The 20,169-nt window shown below is 37.5% G+C and overlaps 1 protein-coding gene across 1 annotated transcript; it reads right to left on the reverse strand.

Moving 5' to 3' along the window:
* Positions 1–1,451: 1,451 nt before the first annotated feature.
* abcb11b (ATP-binding cassette, sub-family B (MDR/TAP), member 11b) lies at positions 1,452–18,604 on the reverse strand. The gene is made up of 29 exons (XM_079392943.1): positions 18,414–18,604; positions 18,224–18,317; positions 18,121–18,139; positions 17,996–18,022; positions 17,855–17,909; positions 17,316–17,560; positions 15,825–15,912; positions 15,617–15,750; positions 15,349–15,520; positions 13,404–13,528; positions 13,117–13,291; positions 12,910–13,023; positions 12,368–12,478; positions 12,146–12,271; positions 11,852–12,055; positions 11,037–11,207; positions 10,752–10,953; positions 9,830–9,911; positions 9,339–9,468; positions 9,089–9,256; positions 8,905–9,009; positions 5,498–5,659; positions 5,197–5,400; positions 4,222–4,463; positions 3,974–4,130; positions 3,466–3,663; positions 3,162–3,368; positions 2,052–2,198; positions 1,452–1,968 (listed from the first exon to the last, which is right to left on the reverse strand). Exons 2-29 carry the CDS (start codon positions 18,297–18,299, stop codon positions 1,768–1,770), a joined length of 4,047 nt encoding a protein of 1,348 aa, XP_079249069.1. The 5' UTR covers positions 18,300–18,317; positions 18,414–18,604; the 3' UTR covers positions 1,452–1,767.
* Positions 18,605–20,169: the final 1,565 nt, after the last annotated feature.

The raw sequence follows: 20,169 nt of genomic DNA on the forward strand, positions 1-20,169 counted from the left end.
TGTTCTTTGAAACCACAATAATGGAGAAGACTGCTGACTTGGCAATGATCCAGAAGACGAACATTGACACCCTCCACAAAGAGGGTAAGTCACAGAGGGTCATTACTGAAAGGTCTGGCTGTTTACAGAGTGCTGTATCAAAGCATATTAAATACAAAGTTGACTGGAAGGAAGAATTTGGGTAGGAAAAGGTGCACAAGCAACAGGGATGACTGCAAGCTTGAGAATACTGTCAAGCAAAGCTAATTCAGACACTTGTGAGAGCTTCACAAGGAGTGGACTGAAGCTGGAGTCAGTGCATCAAGAGTCACCACGCTCAGACGTCTTCAGGAAAAGGGCTACCAAGCCACTTCTGAACCAGAAACAACGTCAGAAGCATCTTACCTGGGCTGTGGAGAAAAAGAACTGGACTGTTGCTCAGTGGTCCAAAGTCCTCTTTTCAGATAAAAGTAAATTTTGCATTTATTTTGGAAAATCAAAGTCCCAGAGTCTGGAGGAAGAGTGTAGAGGGACAGAATCCATGTTGCTTGAAGTCCAGTGTGAAGTTTCCACAGTCTGTGATGATTTGGGGTACCATGACGTCTGCTGGTGTTGGTCCACTGTGTTTTATCAAGTACAAAGTCAATGCAGCCGTCCACCAGGAGATTGGAGATGCTTTGGACAAGCTTTATGGAGATGCTGATTTCCTTTTCCATCAGGACTTTAGCACCTGCCCACACTGCCAAAACCACTTCCAAGTACTTTGCTGACCATGGTATTACTGTGCTTGATTGACCAGCCAACATGCCTGACCTGAACCCCATAGAGAATCTATGGGACATTTTCAAGAGAAAGATGAGAAACAGTCGATCCAACAATCCAGACGAGCTGAAGGCTCAATAGTGCCTCAGCAGAGCCACAGGCTGATCGCTTCCATGCTACACCTCACTGATGCTGGAGTCTGTGCTAAAGTAGCCTTTAAAGAACTTGAACTTTTCTGTTTTGCAAATCCTTTTTTTGATTGATCTTAGGAAATATTCTAATATTTTGAGATACTGGATTTTTTACTTTCATGAGCTGTAAGCTCTAATCATCAAAATTAAAACAAAAACTTTTGAAATGTTTTACTTTACGTGTAATTAATCTAAAATATATGAAAGTTTCACTTTTTGAAATAAGTAACAAGAAAAAATGAACTTTTTCACGATAATCACATTTTTTGAGATGCACCTGTAGTACATGTTTTATCACAGATTTTTGCAGGGCTATTAAAAGCACTAAATGGATGTTAGTTTTTGGATTTTAGCTTTTATTTTCCCTGTCTTCTGCCTTTGAAATTCAAGCTCATGTCGCTAATAAAGGGTTAGGGATTGTGCACCTTCTTGTGGCGCTATCAAGTGTTAATATGACTCATGTTTCCAGAGCGATTAATGACACATTTACACTCAGATTCTGCTTTTTGTTTAGTTGATAATTATTTTATTTTTTTTGACAGTGCATAAATACATTCATTTTGCAATGAATACAACAACACAAGTTTTTGTTTGCAGCATTCAGTTATTAGACTGTTTTCTATGTGTGTGTGTGTGTGATATAGACTGATACAATTTTAGAAATTGGAATGTACACTGTATACTTAGAATGAATGTTTATACAACATTTACTCGAAATTGATTAAAAATATTTCTGTGCTAAGAAGGCATGGTAATCAGCCAAATATCAGCTGATTTATCATTAAATCTGGATATTGGAAATCCTTTCTAGTTCTCACGAGTGCTGAGTGTGAGTTTAGCTGATCGGCGCTCCGGTCGTGACGAGTTTGTAGTACGCACCCTTCAGGCGCATCAGATAGTCATGCGCGCCCTTCTCGATGACATAACCCCGTGACATCACAGCTATAATGTCAGAGTTCTGAATAGTAGAGAGACGGTGAGCGATGACGATACATGTTCTGCCTTCTCTGGCTTTATCCAGTGCCTCCTGTACAGTCTGACACACACAAACATACGCTTATATGAGATCTCGACAACTGGAAAATCCTCTCAAACTCTTGTTCTGGCTTTCCTGCTCACCTTCTCACTCTCTGTGTCCAGTGCTGAGGTGGCCTCGTCCAGCAGCAGTATTTTGGGGTCTCGTATGATTGCTCTGGCTATGGCAATGCGCTGCTTTTGACCGCGGGACAGCTGGGAACCTTGGGAACCAACATTAGTGTCGTATTTCTGCATCATGGATCACACAAAAAAAAATCATATGGATTAATTTTACTATCTCTTTATGAACTTTTTGAAGCTTCAAAGTGGTAGTTGCATAGACTGTCAATGGAGGAATAAAAATGCGAAGACTATATACAAAGACCTTTCATTCCTATTACTTATGAATGGGAGAAACGTCAACGTGCAATGTGGCGGAATATGTCCCGCCTTCTAAATGAAAGAGCAAATCGCTGATTGGTAAAGTCATTGCATCAATGCAGCTACTGTTCCCATAAAAACCAGAGGCTCGTGCTTATGACTGCACATGCGCATTGCCTTGTCTAGCCTGAAAAAATAGCTTTTTTAACGCTTTTTGAGCATAAGGAACATTTATAGGGCAGTTCATTTCAGATTTTGTTGCTGATTTTAAATTCAGTAGCAGTTTTTGAGATTTCAGGATTCCCCCATTCATGTAACTTGGTCTTGGACGCCGGAAATAGCTGCCTGGAAACGTTGCAATATGGCCGCCGAGTGAACAGACTTTCCTTTAAAGGGACTTTGTAGAAATCTCTCAGATATCTTCATTTGTGTTCCTAAGATGAACGAAAGTTTACGGGTTTAAGGAACAACATGAGGGTGAGTAAATGATGACAGAATTTTCATTTTTAGGTGAACTATCCCTTTAAACTTTTAAAACTGCTTAAAATTTAAAATCGTCAAACTTCAAGCTTTTCACAGTACTTCAAACTTACAGGCAAGGCTTTCTCAGGCCAACATAAAGTTTTTTTTATCTAGTTTTGTTTAATGTTCTTCCTGTTTACTTTCTAACTTCAGTTGTTTTTAAATGTTTTCATGGATAAATTGCTTTACTGTGAAGACATGAAGAGTTTAGAATAGAATCTCTGAGCTGTCACTTAATAATAAAGTAGATTCCCACACAAAATGAATTAATTCTAAATTCTGATAAAGTGAAGGTTCCTCATTGAACACCTCAGGAAGTGACATGACAAAGTCATGCAGCTGGGCTTTCTTGGCTGCGGCGATGACATCATTCATGCTGAGCTCGCGCTGATTGTCTCCATAGCGGATGTTCTCTGCTATACTGCAGTCAAACAAAATCGGCTCCTGGGAGACGATCCCAATCTTCGAGCGCAGGAAAGCAACGTTGACCCGAGTAGATTCACGGCCATCAATGAGCTAATCGATAAAGAATCACAAACTCAGTCTTTTTTAATGAATTGAATGCAAAAACACAATTCCAAATCTGTGAAAAGTCCCAACAGAGTTTTCTTACCACACGTCCATTGTTAGGATCATAGAATCGCTCCAGTAGTTGAACACTGGTGCTCTTACCACAGCCGCTGCTGCCCACAAAGGCCAAAGTCTGTCCCGGTCTAACACTCACACTCAAACCATTCAGAACCTGAATATCTGGCCGGGACGGGTATGTGAATTTGCAATCTATAAACTCAATGTCCCCTTTAAAATTATCCTAAAAGAAAGTGAAAGAGAGAGCGAACTGTTACTTTTTATGTCTTTACAGTAACTTTTGATCAATTCAGTTTTTGAAGGATCATGTGACGCTGAAGACTGGAGTAAAGACTCATGAAAATTCAGCATTGCATCACAGGAATTAATTACATTTTAACATGCATTCCAATAGAAAACAGTTATTTTTAATTGTATTAATATCTCACATTATTACTGTTTTGAATGTATTAATCAAATAAATGTATTTAAAAAAAATATAATAATTCTGGAAAGTACGGTACAAAAATGGTTAGTTTAAATAACTGAATTACCCATTTGTCTCCTTCATTGCTGTAGACGCTAATTTTGGGAATGCGGTCGAGTAACTTGAAGAATCGTGCGGCAGAGATCTTGGCTTTGGCGTAGTCTGGAGTGTATGATGATGCTCGGCCAAGCGCTGTCCCACTGGTTACAATGGCTGAAATCACCCTGTAGTGATAGAACCTCGCCTAATTATGACCTCCATTTGCTACAACTACACAATGGAAACCAGCAAAACACTTTTTCGTTGTTATTTCACCTGAAAACAAAACTGAAGTGTAGCCCCTCTCGATAGACCAGGTATCCACCAAATCGATAGGAGGCAGAGTTTGCCAGGAAAACCACGCACTGGGAGAATCCATAACAGGCGCCGTAAACATTAGCCTTCTTCAGAGCGGCCTGGTATGGAGCTTCCAGCTGTACATCAAACATTTCCACAAAATTACGCTCTTTTCCCAGGCCGGCAATGGTGCGGATGTTATTCAGAGCTTCCCCAGATATCTAAACTCAGAAACAGACAGAGAGACATTCAAAATCCTTGATACAGAAGCTGATGGGTTGGTGATTTGATAACACTATTTATATTCTCACTATTAACTAGTTGCTTATTAGCATGCCTGTTATTTACATATTGGCTGTATATTATTACTTATAAAGCACATATTCTGCATGACCATATTCTACATCCCTAATCCTACCCTAGTACCTAAACTTAACAACTACTTTAGTATTAATAAGCAGCAAATAAGGAGTTTATTGAGGCAAAAATCATAATTAATGGTTTGTTGAAGGTGAGAATAGGACCTTAATGTATGGCCGGTGATTATACTAGGAATCAATTGTATTTTATTGTAGCCAATAAAGGCATTTTCTGCATCGGTCTTTGGCCGATTGTTTAAACACAGCCGATGGTCTGGGCAGATGCCACATAGTTTTTATGAAAACTACCTTGCAGTTTTACAAAGATTTCAGATTTTATTTGGGTATGATTATTATCTGAAAATAAATAGAAGTTGAACATAATAGTTTTGGCTCTGTTGTTAATTTTAGCCTCCAATATTATAGTATGCTTCCCTGCATAGATTACAGCATTAATTGAGAGAGATTTTTTCCTTAATAATACCAAACTATCGGAATCGGTAGATGGCATTCTAAATAACTGGCCGTCGGACAGAGAAACTTAGTATGGGCGCATCCCTAGATTTTACCATACTGTAGTATAGCATGAGCTCACCTGTCCTGCTGTCTCCATGGCCTCTTTGTCCTGCTTGGCGAATCCAGTTAACATCTTAGCCTGAAACCCTCCAGAAAGAGCCAGAAAGGGCAGGAAGCACAGGATGACCAGAGTGAGCTTCCAGCTGAAGTAGAAGGAGATGATAATGGCCACACCGATGTTGGTCAGAGAATTCACAATCATGCCAATCTGAGAACCTGTGGCCTGGGGTGAGAGTATATTTAGTGTAATTAAGCTTCATTTTATTGAAACGGATCATCTAGAAGGCAGTAAAAAAGGGTCTGCTAAAGGTTTTCCTTACTCCCTGGACTTGTGAGGCATCGGTGGCCAGTCTTGTGGTCAAAGCACCTGGGCTGTTTCTGTGGTCATCAAACCAGCCGGTCTCCTGTCCCAACATAGCCTGAAAACCCAGACACCTCAGTCTGCGAGTCAGCAGCTCCCCAGATTTAGAGAACGCATAGCCCTGAAAGTAAGAACAAAGAAGTAGCTGTAATGAATACCATCTAGATATTGTGAAAGCAAATGTAGACCCAAGGTGCTACGCAACCACATGAAAGCTAACACTTCTAGCAACAAATTCTGAAATGTGCTTGAAATGCAATTCAGAACGGAACATGTGTTGCATTCTCAGTGTGGCCAAAAGCGGGCGCTACTATATAGGACGTATATTAGTAGCCCTCGACAGTTTTGCCTTTTTCGGTCAGCTGCTGCCATGAACAGTTTGAAGAGAATCTTGCAAAATAAGACACATTTATATATAATATACAGTCATGGCCAAAAATATCGGCACCCTTGGTAAATATGAGCAAAGGTGGCTGTGAAAATTAATCTGCATTGTTAAAAAAATCAAAAAAATCTAACCTTTAATTGGATAATAAGAATTTAAAATAGGGGGAAATATCATTATGAAATAAATGTTTTTCTCTAATACACATTGGCCACAATTAACGGCACCCTTTTATTCAATACTTTTAGAAACCTTAATTTGCCAGTTTAACAGCTCTAAATTTTCTCCTATAATGCCTGATGAGGTTAGAGAACACCAGACAAGAGATCAGAGACCATTCCTTCATCCAGAATCACTCCAGATCCTTCAGATTCCCAGCTCCATGATGGTGCTTCTTCTCTTCAGTTCACCTCACTCATTTCCTACAGGGTTCAGGTCAGAGAACTGGAATGGCCAGCAGAAGCTTGGTTTTGTGCTCAGTGACCCATTTTTGTGTTGTTTTTGAGGTTTGTGTTTGGATTATTGTCCGGTTGGAAGATCCAAACATGGCCCATTATAAGATTTCTAACAGAGTCAGTCACTTGTTGATTTTTTTATCTGTTGGTATTTGATAGAATCCATGATGTCATGATGTCTAAACAAGATGTCCAGGACCTCCAGCAGAAATATAGGCCCACAACATCACAAATACAGCAGTATATGTCATTGTACACATAGGGTATGTTTTAACCCCGTGTTCACCAAACCCATCTTGAGTGTTTGCTGCTAAAAAGCTCATTTTTTAGTTTCATCTGACCATAGAAGCCAGTCCCATTTGAAGTTCCAGTCCTGTCTGATAACTGAATATGCTGGAGATTGTTTTTGGATGAGCTAGGATAATTTTTCTTGAAACCCTCCCAAACAACATGTGGTGATGTAGGTGCTGTTTGACAATTTTTGTTTTAAAGATTTTCTGACCCCGAGACTCAACTATTTTCTGCAATTCTCCAGCTGTGGTCCTTGGAGAGTCTTTAGCCACTCTCCTCCTCACCATGCATTAGGATGATATAGACACATGTCCTCTTCCAGGCAGTTTCGTAACATTTTCTGTTGATTTGAAATTCTTAATTATTGCCCTGATGGTGGAAATGGGAATTTTCACTGCTCTAGCTCTTTTCGTAAAGCCACTTCACTAATTTGTGAAGCTCAATTATCTTTTGCTGCACATCAGAAATATATTCTTTGGTTTTTCTCATTGTGATGGATGATTAAGGGAATTTGGGCTTTGTTTTCCCTCCTATTTATATTTCTGTGAAACAGGAAGCCATGGCTGGATAATTTCATGTTCATAATCACCCTGGAGTGCTCAAAATTGTGAATATGAACAATGCAGATAAATTTTCACAGCCTTCTTTGGTCATATTTACCAAGGGTGCCGATATTTTTGGCCATAACTGTATATATTTATAGCTACCTGAATAATATAGCTATGGAAGAAACTAACGGAAATCAACTTAAAGGCATAGTTCACCCAAAAAAGAAAATTCTGTCATTAATTACTCACCCTCATGTCGTTCCAAACCCATAAGACCTTCGTTCATCTTCAGAATACAAATAAAAATATTTTTGATGCATTCTGAGAGCTCTTTGACCCTCCCACAAACAGCAAGGATCCTTACACAATCAAGGCTCAGAAACGTAGTAAGGACATCATTAAAATAATCCATGCGACATCAGTGGTTCAACCGTAATTTTACGAAGCTACGAGAATACTTTTTGTGTGCAAAGAAAACAAAAATAACAACTTTATTTAACAATTCGTCTCCTCCGCGTCACCCTATAGCACCATTTTGGAGAGTATGACATACGTAAACAACATATGCTGCTCTGTGTCAGCAGCACCGTACGTGGATACGTTGCATATGTTGTTTACGTATGTGATACTCTCTAAAATGGTGCTACAGGGTGATGCGGAGGAGACAAATTTTTGAATAAAGTCGTTATGTCGATGTCACATTGATTATTTTAACAATCTCCTTGCTACATTGCCTTGATCGTATAAGGATCCTTGCTGTCTATGGGAGGGTCAGAGAGCTCTTGGAATAATATAAAAATATCTTAATTTGAGTTCCGAAGATGAACGAAGGCCTTACGGGTTTGGAACAATATGAGGGTGAGTAATTAATGACAGAATTAAAATTTTTGGGTGAACTATCCCTTTAATAACTTGCAACAAACTGAAATCAAAAAGTTTAAATAGTAAAATTATTAGAATTAAAATTTAAATAAAAACAAGTGAAAGCTGAATAGAAAAAAATACAATAAAAATGACAAGCACATACATTTTTAATTTTACTTTAAAATCAAAGTAAAATACAAAAATAAAAGCTATTTCAAAATAGGAATTAACACTATATAGTATGTAAATAATACTAAAATAACTTTTTATCATATTCCCCTACCCCAGTTCCCTTTGTTTTTAAGTTAGCCTTCAGTTATCACGCTAACAGCTTAGCCTAGTAGCTAAACACATTAAGAAATGCTCTTTTAATCAGCTAAAATCAGGTATTACAATTATTATCAATAATGGGACAGGAGACAGTATCGTGCATGAGACTGACTTATACTGGCTCAGGCATTTGAAGGTAATTCTATCGCCCCCTTAAGATTTGGTGCTTCCACAGTAATGCAAAAGTGTGCATAGAATCCATACTCTTAAAAATTTAATTTCAAAAATGGGTTTTGACTGCGATGCAATAGAAGAACTATTTTGGGTTCCCCGAAGAACCTTTCAGTAATCAGTTACTAAAAGAAACATTTTTTTCTTAATGTGAAGAACATTTAATCTAATGAAAGAAGTTTCTATAAAGAAACTTTTGTCTGATGGAATCTTTCCATAGATGTTAAACGTTCTTCATGGAACCATCAATGCCAATAAAGCATAGAGTGCATCTGTAATAGTTTACAATCATTTCATGAAAAGGCTTAATATGAAGACAAACCTGTAACATCTGAGTGAAAAACGAAACCAAACCAACGACTACAAAAAACAGACAGATTCCATTAATTTCCCTCCGTTGTTCAACAGGGTCAGGCATCGAGAAGGTCTGCGGGTAAAGAGAGAGATGAAAGTCACGCTTAATGAAAACACATGTACTAGAGAAGAACAGCGGGCAGAAACCTCACCGCCAGGATTTGGCTGAAGAGGAGAGAGTAGACGGGGTTCACCCCTCCATTCACAGCTGCCCCAAAGCTTCCAAAGAGCATGTAGGGCCATTCAGGAGCGTTGTATTTCAGAATACGAGCCACTGGAGCTGGTTCCACCTCTTCTGAATCATCATCAGGAAGGCCGCTCTACATAGACATACAGTACACACATGCATGAGATGTTTATGAGATACTCTATGTCAGGCCAATGGGGTTGGAGAGCTCTAACCTTTCCCTTGATCTCCTGAGGAACGCAGGTTTCGGAGTATGAGCGAGGGCCCAGCTCTCCAGCGATGGCCACAGACGATTCTGGTACAACGTTTGACAGCTGCGATCGAGATCTTTGGTGAATAGAAGCTCTGCGGAAATAGTGAAAGAGAATTTGTGGTAAAAAACTACATGACCCATGAAAATTCCACCAATCACAGTCGTAATGAGAAAAATCTCATCAAAAGAGATCTTTAGCTCTGCCTGCTCCCATGAATTTATGCATGCAATATTGTTTCTATAGATACAACCAACAACTTTAAATGAATAATTTTATATTTATCCATTGTTTATTCGATTATGTCATTTGAAGTGCTTCATGGGATTGCAGTTCTTTCCCTCACTGAAGCTGTTAAATACACGTCTTGTACCTTTGTCTTTTTGTCTGATATTCATATTCTTTTTTTTTGCTTCAAATCAAGTTTGTAATGATGTAATTCTCACTGTTTGTACCTTAAGCTAGCACGATAGCTTCCTGCCCTGTTGAGACTCTTTCTCTCTGCAGCAGGGTCATTGCTTTCAGCTTCCTCCATCTCTGAGAAGAGTGAGAGACAGAAAGATTTACTTTTATTCCCTCATTATTTTATGTGAATATAAAAATGAATATAGTGTTTTGTGATAAAAAAAAAATGCAATTCAAACTAAAGGCCCCTCCACAGTGTGTCAGGGCTTTAAAGCAGCAAGCAATGCATCATGAGACACTTTTAGCAGATAGACTGTATCACAGAAGAGTGATTTTGTAATACACCTGTACTGTCAATCAGAGTTGCAGTTTTTTTTTAACTAAAACTATTAAAATTACACTGAAGTACTAAAATTACAACAACTACGAAATTAAAGCTAAACTACTAAAATGGGAAAAGGTTATAACAAAATTACTAAAACTAAACTCAAATCTCAAATAAAAAACTAATTCAAAATACAAATATAATAGCATATAAATACTACACTGATGTAAAGGCTATTGCAAATGAATAAAAAGCAAGTATGAGGTATTTACGATGACTTTTTAAAGATCCTAATTGCTTTCTCTAAATAATTTGTGAGACAAACAGAGACACTAACAACAAACTGTCTAGTAAAAATTGGTAGTTTTTCAAGAGGTCCGTGGCAATGGGATCAAAGTTTAAATTATTTAAACTCTGGGCACCATGTCACAATTCAGGTTGCTTTGCTCCACAGAGTTCAATGCACTGGAGAACATTGACACAAGTCTTGTTAAAGGGATAGTTTAAAAGAAGATATATTGAAGAATTCTGGTAGCCAAATATTTGACAGTAGCCATAGTAGGGGGAGGGGGGGAGGCGTTTCTGGGTGAAATGTCCCTTTAATACAGAGTACTAACAGTAGGAGACAAACTGTGTGTGTTACTCACCCTGTTGGGCTTTTTGGTTAAGGGCTTTGTCTCCCTGGCTCTGAAGAGTGACCAAGGTGAAGTAGACACCCTTTCTATCTAACAGCTCATCATGTTTTCCTCGCTCCACAGCACGGCCGTGCTCGAATCCCACAATCACATCGGCATTCTTTATTGTTGATAAACGGTGAGCGATGGAGATGGTGGTGCGACCCATTCGGACCTTCGAGAGGGGATTCATGGTCTTCAGTGATTTTGATGTAATCATCTACTATTCTGACATATGTGACTGTGTGTGCTGCTGACCTTGTCCAAAGCCTCCTGTACAACAGCTTCACTCTCATTGTCCAGAGCTGATGTAGCCATGTCCAGGAGGAGGATTCTGGGATTCCTCACCAGTGCCCGGGCTATTGCGATTCGCTGCTTCTGCCCGCCACTCATCTGGCCTCCACCCTCACCTACTAAAGTATCAAATTTCTAAAACGAAAAGATTAAAACAAAAAAGTAAGCGACATATGCTATACACTACTGTTTGAGGTCTGCAAGATTATGTTTTTGAAATAAGTCTCTTATGCTCATCAAGGCTGCATTTATTTGATCAAAAATACAGTAAAAACTCAAATATTGTGAAATATTATTACAATTTAAAATAACTGTTTTTTTTTTAATAAAATGTCATTTACTCCTGTGATGCAAAGCTGAATTTTCAGCATAATTACTCCAGTCTTCAGTGTCAAGTGATCCTTCAGAAATCATTCTAATATGCTGATTAGCTGCTCAAAAACATTTCTCATATCCCAGCTGAAAACAGTTGTGCTGCTTCGTATGATTCTTTGATTAATAGAAAGTTCAAAAGAACAGCATTTATTTGAAATTGTTTGTGATATTATAAATCTCTTTACTGTCTGTATTATAGGTCAATTTAATGCATACTTTCTGAGTATTTTTTTTTATTACTGACCCACAAACTTTCAAGCAGAACTGTATATATGTATGTATATATATATATATATATATATATATATATATATAATATGGAGACCAAGATGTTCTTTAATTATGACCTCTATTGTGTGTAATCTATGTTCTGCCATGTAAGTTTGTGTTATGTGTTCTCCTGCCTGTGGTAAGTCCATGATGAAGTTGTAGGCATTGGCCTCTTTGGCTGCTGTGATGATTTCATCATTCGAGACCCCAGGCCGCCCGTATCGAATGTTCTCAGCGATGGTGGTCGCAAAGAGAACCGGCTCCTGCTCCACAATCCCAATCAGAGAACGCAGCCACTGGATGTTCAGACCCCGGATGTCATGACCGTCCAGTGTAACCTATAGTGAAAGAAAATGACACAAAGTTACAAGATTTCTGAACGATGTGCGCCAATAGTATTGTAGCATGTAGAACTGATGGTTCTTTACCATCCCTTCTTTGGGGTCGTAGAATCGTTGGATGAGCTGAATTGCTGTGCTCTTCCCAGCACCACTGGGACCCACAAATGCTGTCGTCTCTCCTGATTTTACCGGCAGATTTAGCTCATCGAGGATCTGTGAGAAGGAGGTGAGTAGAGTGTATTTAATGCAGGAACACAGAGCCATCTGGACCAGATGGTGTGACTGTACTGGTGTAAATTTTAGCTTTACCTTCACTTCAGGCCGAGATGGGTAATGAAATGTTACATGATGAAACTCCAGATCTCCTTTCACTTTGTCTAACTTATATCCAGCCTCAGAGAGACAATCGATCTCTGGTTCCTGAAAATAAGACATCAATCCTGTCAATCCATCACTCTGGAAAGTGTCGAAGAGATTCTGGTGTAAGATAGATGTCAGACATGCAATAATGCAGCTGTTTTCTTTTGATTTGCTCCTGCATTGAGCTTGCTGGGAGTTTTCATTTCACACATCCTAAAATCCAGCACAGGAGGACTTTAACACTCATTTGCCATCTGTGTAATATCATTGTTTTCATAATGTGGTCAAAAAGTCAAATCAGATTTTTCTAAATAAATAAAATAATTTTTTATTATACATAGAGTATCAAATATTTTTGTAAAAAAAAAAAGATTTTTTTAAAGTTAATTATGTGTTAATGTGTTAATATATCTTATTAATTTTACATGATTAGTCTTTTTAGTGATGTTGTGACTACATGCTACTGGTTTGGGTGATGTGGGTTGTCTTACGCGGTCTATGGTCTCAAAGATAATGGTGGCGGCTCCTCTTCCAGCAGCAAAAGCCTCCAGACAAGGAGACGCCTGGCCCAGATTCAACGCAGCAATGAGCACTCCAAAAAATACCTGCAAACAAAACATGTGATATCCAAACAATGAATGACAATACCGTCAACCATAATGGTGAGTTCTTTTGCATAAGAGATTATGTGTGTGCACCTGCAGTAATGTCCCTGGACTGTACTCCTGTGTGTCCACTACTAGGCTGGATCCATACCAGAAGGCCAGTGCATAACACAGGAAGATGATAAACCACATATACCCAGTGAAAAACCCCATGATCAGACCTTTCCTGATGCCCCATCGCTGGGCAGCAATCAGATTACGGTCATACCTGCAGAAAATACACGTTTAAAGAGTTCAAGGGTTAAATGATGGTATCAGATCAGAGAAAATAACACACAATCAGTAGTGATTACAGTGTAGTGTGTGAAGATGATGGTTACCTCTGCACCTCTTTCTTCTCACCGCCGAATGCTGCCACCGTGCGTACCGAGGACAAAACCTCATCTGCCACAGCACCTGCTTTAGCGTACGCCTGCAGCTCCATTCCCGTCAGCTTTGCCACAAACTAGACAAGCACATGCAAACAAAACAAGTGTTAATGTATTGTAATTAAAGGGATAGTTCACCCTGAAATGAATAATTTATCATCATTCCAAACCTGTATGAATTTCTTTCTTCTGTTGAACATAAAAGAAGATATTTTGAAGAATGTTGGCAACCAAAAAATAGTTGATCCCCATTGGACAAAAATACTATAGAAGTCGATGAAGACCAGGAACTGTTTGGTTACCAACATTCTTTAACATATCTTCTTTTTCCCACAAATCTTTGCAGAAGAAAAAGTCATAGGTTTGGAACAACTAGAGGGTGAAAAATAAATCACAGAATTAAAAATTTAGTATGAACTATCCCTTTAAATTATACGCCAGTCATCCTGTAGCTTTAGTTACTGCAGACCTGACTCGTTCATTCAACGATTCGTGTTAAAATCATTGATTTGTTCAGGAACCAAACACCACTTATGTGTTGTTCGGTTCCTTCTGTGTTGACTTCGTTTTAAAGCCATTTTCTTTTAAAGTAAAGAGCGATAATAATTATAACAATATAATATCTATATAACTATAAAGTTTTAAAAATCGTTATATCGATTTTTCGAAGTTCACACAGCCATAACGATAATGGTGAATTTGAGTAACGATAAATACATTGACAGCCAATCAGAATTCAATGCAAAATGAACAGATGAAGTAACGACAGCACTCGCATTTCAATATATTATTATTCAAATATTATTTAAAATATTATTGTAAAATATCAAGATGAAAGTGTGGACCAGCACATGACTGTGTGAACACCTAATGCAGAACACACAAATCATGACAAAATATGAAAATGAAACATTTATTCAACTTCTAAAAAAATTATATAATAATAAATAATACAATTACATCCTCAAACACATTGGTACCGCCCCCTCCCCATTCATTTTCAAGGACATTTTGAGCGTATTGGCATTTCTATTTGCATATTAGCTTACAACAAACTGTGACTAGCTAAATATTTAGTCTGGTTGTTGAAGAGAATTTGGTATATTTAAACTTACATATTTTGAAAATACTGTATTGTAATTACTTCTGGCATATTTTATGCCGACAGGGTGGACATGTTAAGCTTGGGAAAAGCAAGTAAGCAAACTCATAAGAAAAATTGTCAATTTGAAAGTCACCAACTTAAGCGGTTGAAATTCCCGCCACTGAAGAGACAAAAAATCTGTTGTGCTGATGTCACTAAAGGGGATGGCCTTTTCTTAAATGGTCAGATTTCCCAATACTACAGGGTGGACAACCATTCAAGGGAAATACTCTTCTTTTTTATTAACTAAAAATATCGTTTTTATTACCAAATGATCAGTACACTCAAATTGAGTTTAACAAAATATTAATAGAGAACTTTTTTTTTTTTTGACTGTATTCTACTCTCATTCAAATTTAATGAGCAGTGCACGTGTCCTCTTACACAAAATCTAAAAAAAAAATCTAGAATGAAATATATCTAGAAATCTAAAGAGCCAAGTAATGCTTTTGTTATGAATATAAAAACTTAGCCTTTCAAAGTCATTTTTGTGTTATCATGGCAAATGAGTTATTTATGTACAGGACACCAAAAGGCACCCTACAGTGGTACATTGTCGACAGTCAAAAGTGTGGCGAAGTATGAAGCGCTTCTCACACAGAAATCACTTGCAAACCGAGCAGCTTTCTGTTGGTCAGCGCGGCGAATCTGCATGGAATAGGCTAGCTGTGAAGAACCTTTTAAGCACCTTCATTTTTAAGAGTGTACCTATATCATCTAAATTGTGAGTCCTGATGAATTTTCTTTTCTCACCAGAGCCATGAGACCTGCTCCGACCCCAATGAGAGGAGACACTGAGATGATGACCAGCGTTAGTTTCCAGCCCCTTGCAAAACCCATGAGGAAGCCGCACACGAATGTAGTGAAGCGCTGAATGAAGATCCCCACCTGATCAGCAATGGCATCGTTTATCTTGTTGATGTCACTAGGATCATATGGAGGCACACATGAGATGATTCAATATTAGGTAACTTGTGTTTACTTGTGTTTGTGCTCTGGAACGTGTCTAAATGTGTCGTACTCAGACATGCGCGTGTTGAGCTCTCCTACAGAGGTGCAGTCAAACCATCCAATCTCCATCCTCATGACCTTCCTAAAATACATCTTCCTGATGATCTGAATCTGACGTGCTGCTGCAGTGATCCACAAAGATATCTGAAGAAAAAACAGAGAAGCCCCTTTAATAAGGTCTAACTTTAAATCATCTATAATAAGATTAAAAGACTCACCTGGAGGTATCCAAGAATGAAAACACCTGCTCCAATGCCTACATAATAGTAGGCGAAATTAGTCATTTCATATTCAATGTCCAATAGCCTGAAGCAGAAGAGCACACCATTACATTGTAGAAGTTTAAATTGAGCAAAAAAAGTCCAATTTAATTATGCATTAAAACTATTTTAATTAAACAATAAAATATGTGTAATAAATAAATGACTAAACATTAAACAAATCTGTGATATTTTAGTATCATTAACATACTATTATAGCTTTCATTAATATTTTGAAGCAGTTTTTAATTTTATATTTTCTGCTTTAATTTTAATTTTAGTTAAAGTTTTAGTAATTTGGTTGTTTTTGTCATTTTTAGAAGTTTTGGTTTATAATAGTTGGTCATTTAATATTCAATCTCCAATAGCCTGAAGCAGAAGAGCACACCATCATTACATTTTAGAAAAAATGGGACCAAAAAAAATGTGTAACGTTTACCTTCTACTGTTAAAATGCATTAAACGTAAACGTAAACGTTACGCATTTTCTGAAGTTTTTCTGAAAAACAAACATCTCTAATTTCTTTCAACTATATTTTTGATGGTCTTTAAACTGTAAAATATGCAAATCAGTATTATTTTAGTATATTTAGTAATATAACTAACTAATATATAACTAATACATTTTCAGTTTTCATTTTAATTTTAGTTAAAGCTTTAGTAATTTGCTATTTTTGCCATTTTTAGTAGCTTTTGTTTATATATTTCTTTTATTTCTATTTTAGTTTAAGTTATTTTAGTATATCAAGTTAAACAAAATTAAAAATAGAAATGTTGCCTTGGCTGAAATAATGTTTTTTATTTTTTTTTACGTAATGTTTATTTCATTTCAAGTAACAAAAATGTTTGGGGTTTTTCATGTTTTTAATTTTAGTTTCAGTTTTAGTTAACCATAATAACCCTAAAACAAATACATTTCTTACTAATTAATCATTTACATGCCTTTACTAATTTCCTCAAACAATATGAGTCTGTTATATTAAATATAAAAATGTATTTATATTTTAGTGAATCCCAGTGTTTCCCATACATTGATTTATTTGTGGTGACCCGCCACGATATCAAAGCTGACCGCCACAAATATACAGTAGTCAACATTTGAAGTGGATCAAAACCTTTCATCAAAGCTTTCCTAAAACCAAAACAATACCCGTTGTTTTCTTAGGACAACTTTGATGAACTTCTTTGATCCACTTCAAATGTTGACTGCTGTATTTTACAAAAGGCTTTGAGTTTGTTGAATAAACATGAGCACTGCATGCTGGTGTTTTTATATGAATGTATCTTTGAAGGGAACCGACTGTCTTCAGAACAGATTCAATGTCATTTTAATTTCATCTTTCATACAATGCTTGATAAAGTAGCATTAGTCTGTGGGAAACACTGGAATTTTGCAAAAGGGCATCATCATATTTTGGGGTATTTCCTAATGTGAAAACCCGCTCTCACCCGCATGATTTGGTCATGTTCAGTGCCAGGTTTTCTTCCTCCGTCAGGTTTCTCCATTGTATAGTATTGTTGACACATGCTTTGTCTGGGTCAGTAAGCTCGTTGAGCTCGATGTCGTACTCTATGAAGGTGTCTGTCAGCATCCCAAACACGAGCAGCATCAGCGGCTGCGCCGAACCATGAATCATCGCACATATGCTCCCAAAAATCATCATGCAGATCTCCCGGCAGCTGGCAAAGCGAAACTGCAGGGGAAATCAACATATCTAGCAGTGTAAAAAAGCTTTTATCGACTGCATAATATTTAAATGGACAAAAAATGGGCCTACCGCAATGTAATGAACAGAATTTTATCTAGACGATAACCACAAACCCTTGATTATAGACCACTATTGGCCTCAAGAGCACATAATAAATCAGTCACAGTCATTAAAAACTACAAGTTTGCTGCTGTATCCAACAGGTGGTCATCTAGTAAAATATATTTATCATATATAAACATAGAAAACAGAAGCTATATATATAAGCTAATATATTACCAGCTGAAAGAAGCCGACTCGGATGGCTGGTTTTTCTTTCTTGTCATTTTTGGACCTTTGAATGAAATGAAAAAGTGATGCTTAAAGGAAATGTGAGAAAACAAGATTCCGTCTTTAAGAAAAATGAGAAAAGATACTTACTTTTTATCCTTTCCAGAAGCCATTGTCCTGTATTAATACAATTTTAATAAAAGACACATTTAAAAGTAAGATTGTGCTTTATTTTGATTGGGAACATTTAAAAAAACAACAACGTAAGAACTTACATGTAATCACCATTTGTCTCTGTAACAGAATCAATAGGTTCATCAACATCTGAATGGAGCATGTTGTGCATAGTTTTAAAAGATTAACTACTAAACAATTTACCTTCATCTGAAAATTCATAACTATCATTTTCCTGTCCAAACTTCTTGATGCTGCGCAGCTTAACCGTTCCTGGCATCGTTCTGCCGGTTCTTGTCTTAATAGCATTAAGAAAACAGATGCTTCAGGATAATTGAATCACACAAGAACATAATTGTATCATTTCAAACTAAACCCAACACTAAAAACCTACCTTGCTGATCCAAAGTGACTCTTCTTTTCTGTTATTGATTTGTTTTATATTGAAAATTATTCCCAGGATATTACTAAAATCCAGTCATGTTCTTAGCAAATGTCCGGGTACGTTCCTTTTTCAGCTCCAGGAATGTGTGGGAATGAATCTGTCAGTGGTTGCAGACAGTATGTGTATGTAGTTAAATGTCTTGCTCGGTTTGGTTCAGGTGGGGTAACTGTCCGGCAGGTTTGTTCTGTCAGAGAGGGTGAATAACCTCCATACAAACACTGACACGAGATAATTGTCCCAAAAAATCAATACAGCTATTCAGCTGTACTATATTACGATACTATAGTACTAGATACTGTTTAGACATTTATGCTGGAAATCATAAAAATCAAATAGTTCAGATAGTGTCATCTGGATTTTTGAGGAACATCCAACAGGATGGCGACCCTTTGTCATGCAGTCATTTTATGCGAAAAAAGCCATGATTGAGTGACTGCACTCTTTCTGGCCTGAGATTTAGATGTCTAAAAACCCAGATGCATTTTAGAGAACTGTTTCCCGGACTAAATCAAGGTAAAAGCTTGTGAGGTCATTAACCTCAGCATGTTTCCGCACAGGACACGGGTGACCCTTCAGTGCACGGCGAATCAACCTGTTTGGAAGGAACATGAACTGAACCATTAAATATACAGGATATAAAGCACTCTGAAGTACATAACCAACAACCAAAATTCATTTTTGAAATAACAATTAAGTGAAATAGTTTTTTTACTTTGTGGCAGAATATGCATGTGCAAACACGTGTGAGATCCGCTACTCAAAAACCAAATACAGAGACAGAAGTGAATCATTACCTCAGATCCTCCTGAAGCTCCGCCTCATTCCACACTCTGTCAACGCTCCATGTGTGATTGACCTCACAAACAAAGCAACTGTTGCGCTCTTGAATAAAACAATGATTTATTGGAATATTGGACATTTCTGATTTATTTGTCTGAATTATCCAAAAGTCGGTGCAAATCAAAATTCAAATATGGAAAATTGGAAATTCAAAAAGGAGCAAATTTGCTGTTGTTTTTGGGAGTTTGTTTCATCATGCACTTGCATGCAGGGTTGATTTACTTGCTCTGAGCTAAAAATGACTCTATAGCCCTTAAATGCAAAAGAGGACACACTTAGAGGAACAGTTCACCCCAAAATGAAAATTGCTGAAACTCACCTTCAGGTCATCCAAGATGTAGATGAGTTTGTTTCTTCATCCTAACAGATTTGGAGAGAAATGTAGCATTATATCACTTGCTCACTAACGGATCCTCTGCAGTGAATGGGTGCCGTCAGAATGAGAGTCCAAACAGCTGATAGAAACATCACAATAATCCACACCACTTCCATCAATTAACATCTTACGATTCGAAAAGCTGCATGTTTTTAATAAACAAACTACTAGTCTAAATCAGTATAAATATACCTACTGTGTAATATGAAGTATGTCTTACAAAATAATGCTCATGAAAAACATTTTATAAGTAAAATGTCAAAACTGCATTCTCATAGATGTCTCATGTCTGTGTGTTCCCAGCTTTATGTTTTGACAGCCCTGTTGGTGGTCCTGTTTTACATGGATAGATGTTACCAGGAAGCTTGAGAGAGTTTGAGTCAGTGGTGATGAGTATGTTTTCATCACAGGCTGTGACTGGCATCAAAACGTTCCTCGCAAGCCATCTGGATGTGTGCGGAGCGGCAGCGTGCTTGAGAGGAGGAGCTG

Source organism: Barbus barbus (assembly GCF_936440315.1).
Source record: "Barbus barbus genome assembly, chromosome: 35".
NCBI classification, from domain to species: Eukaryota; Metazoa; Chordata; class Actinopteri; order Cypriniformes; family Cyprinidae; genus Barbus; species Barbus barbus.

Bases quoted from the DNA above. Each gene is read 5' to 3' on its own strand.
- abcb11b (XM_079392943.1), bottom strand. From the start codon at position 18,299: ATGCCAGGAACGGTTAAGCTGCGCAGCATCAAGAAGTTTGGACAGGAA. The intron at 12,056-12,145 runs GTAAAGAACCAT...CTTTCACTATAG, and splicing joins ACGACCCCAAAGAAGGGATG to GTTACACTGGACGGTCATGA. The intron at 9,257-9,338 runs GTTAGAGCTCTC...ATGTCTATGTAG, and splicing joins CTCAGGAGATCAAGGGAAAG to AGCGGCCTTCCTGATGATGA.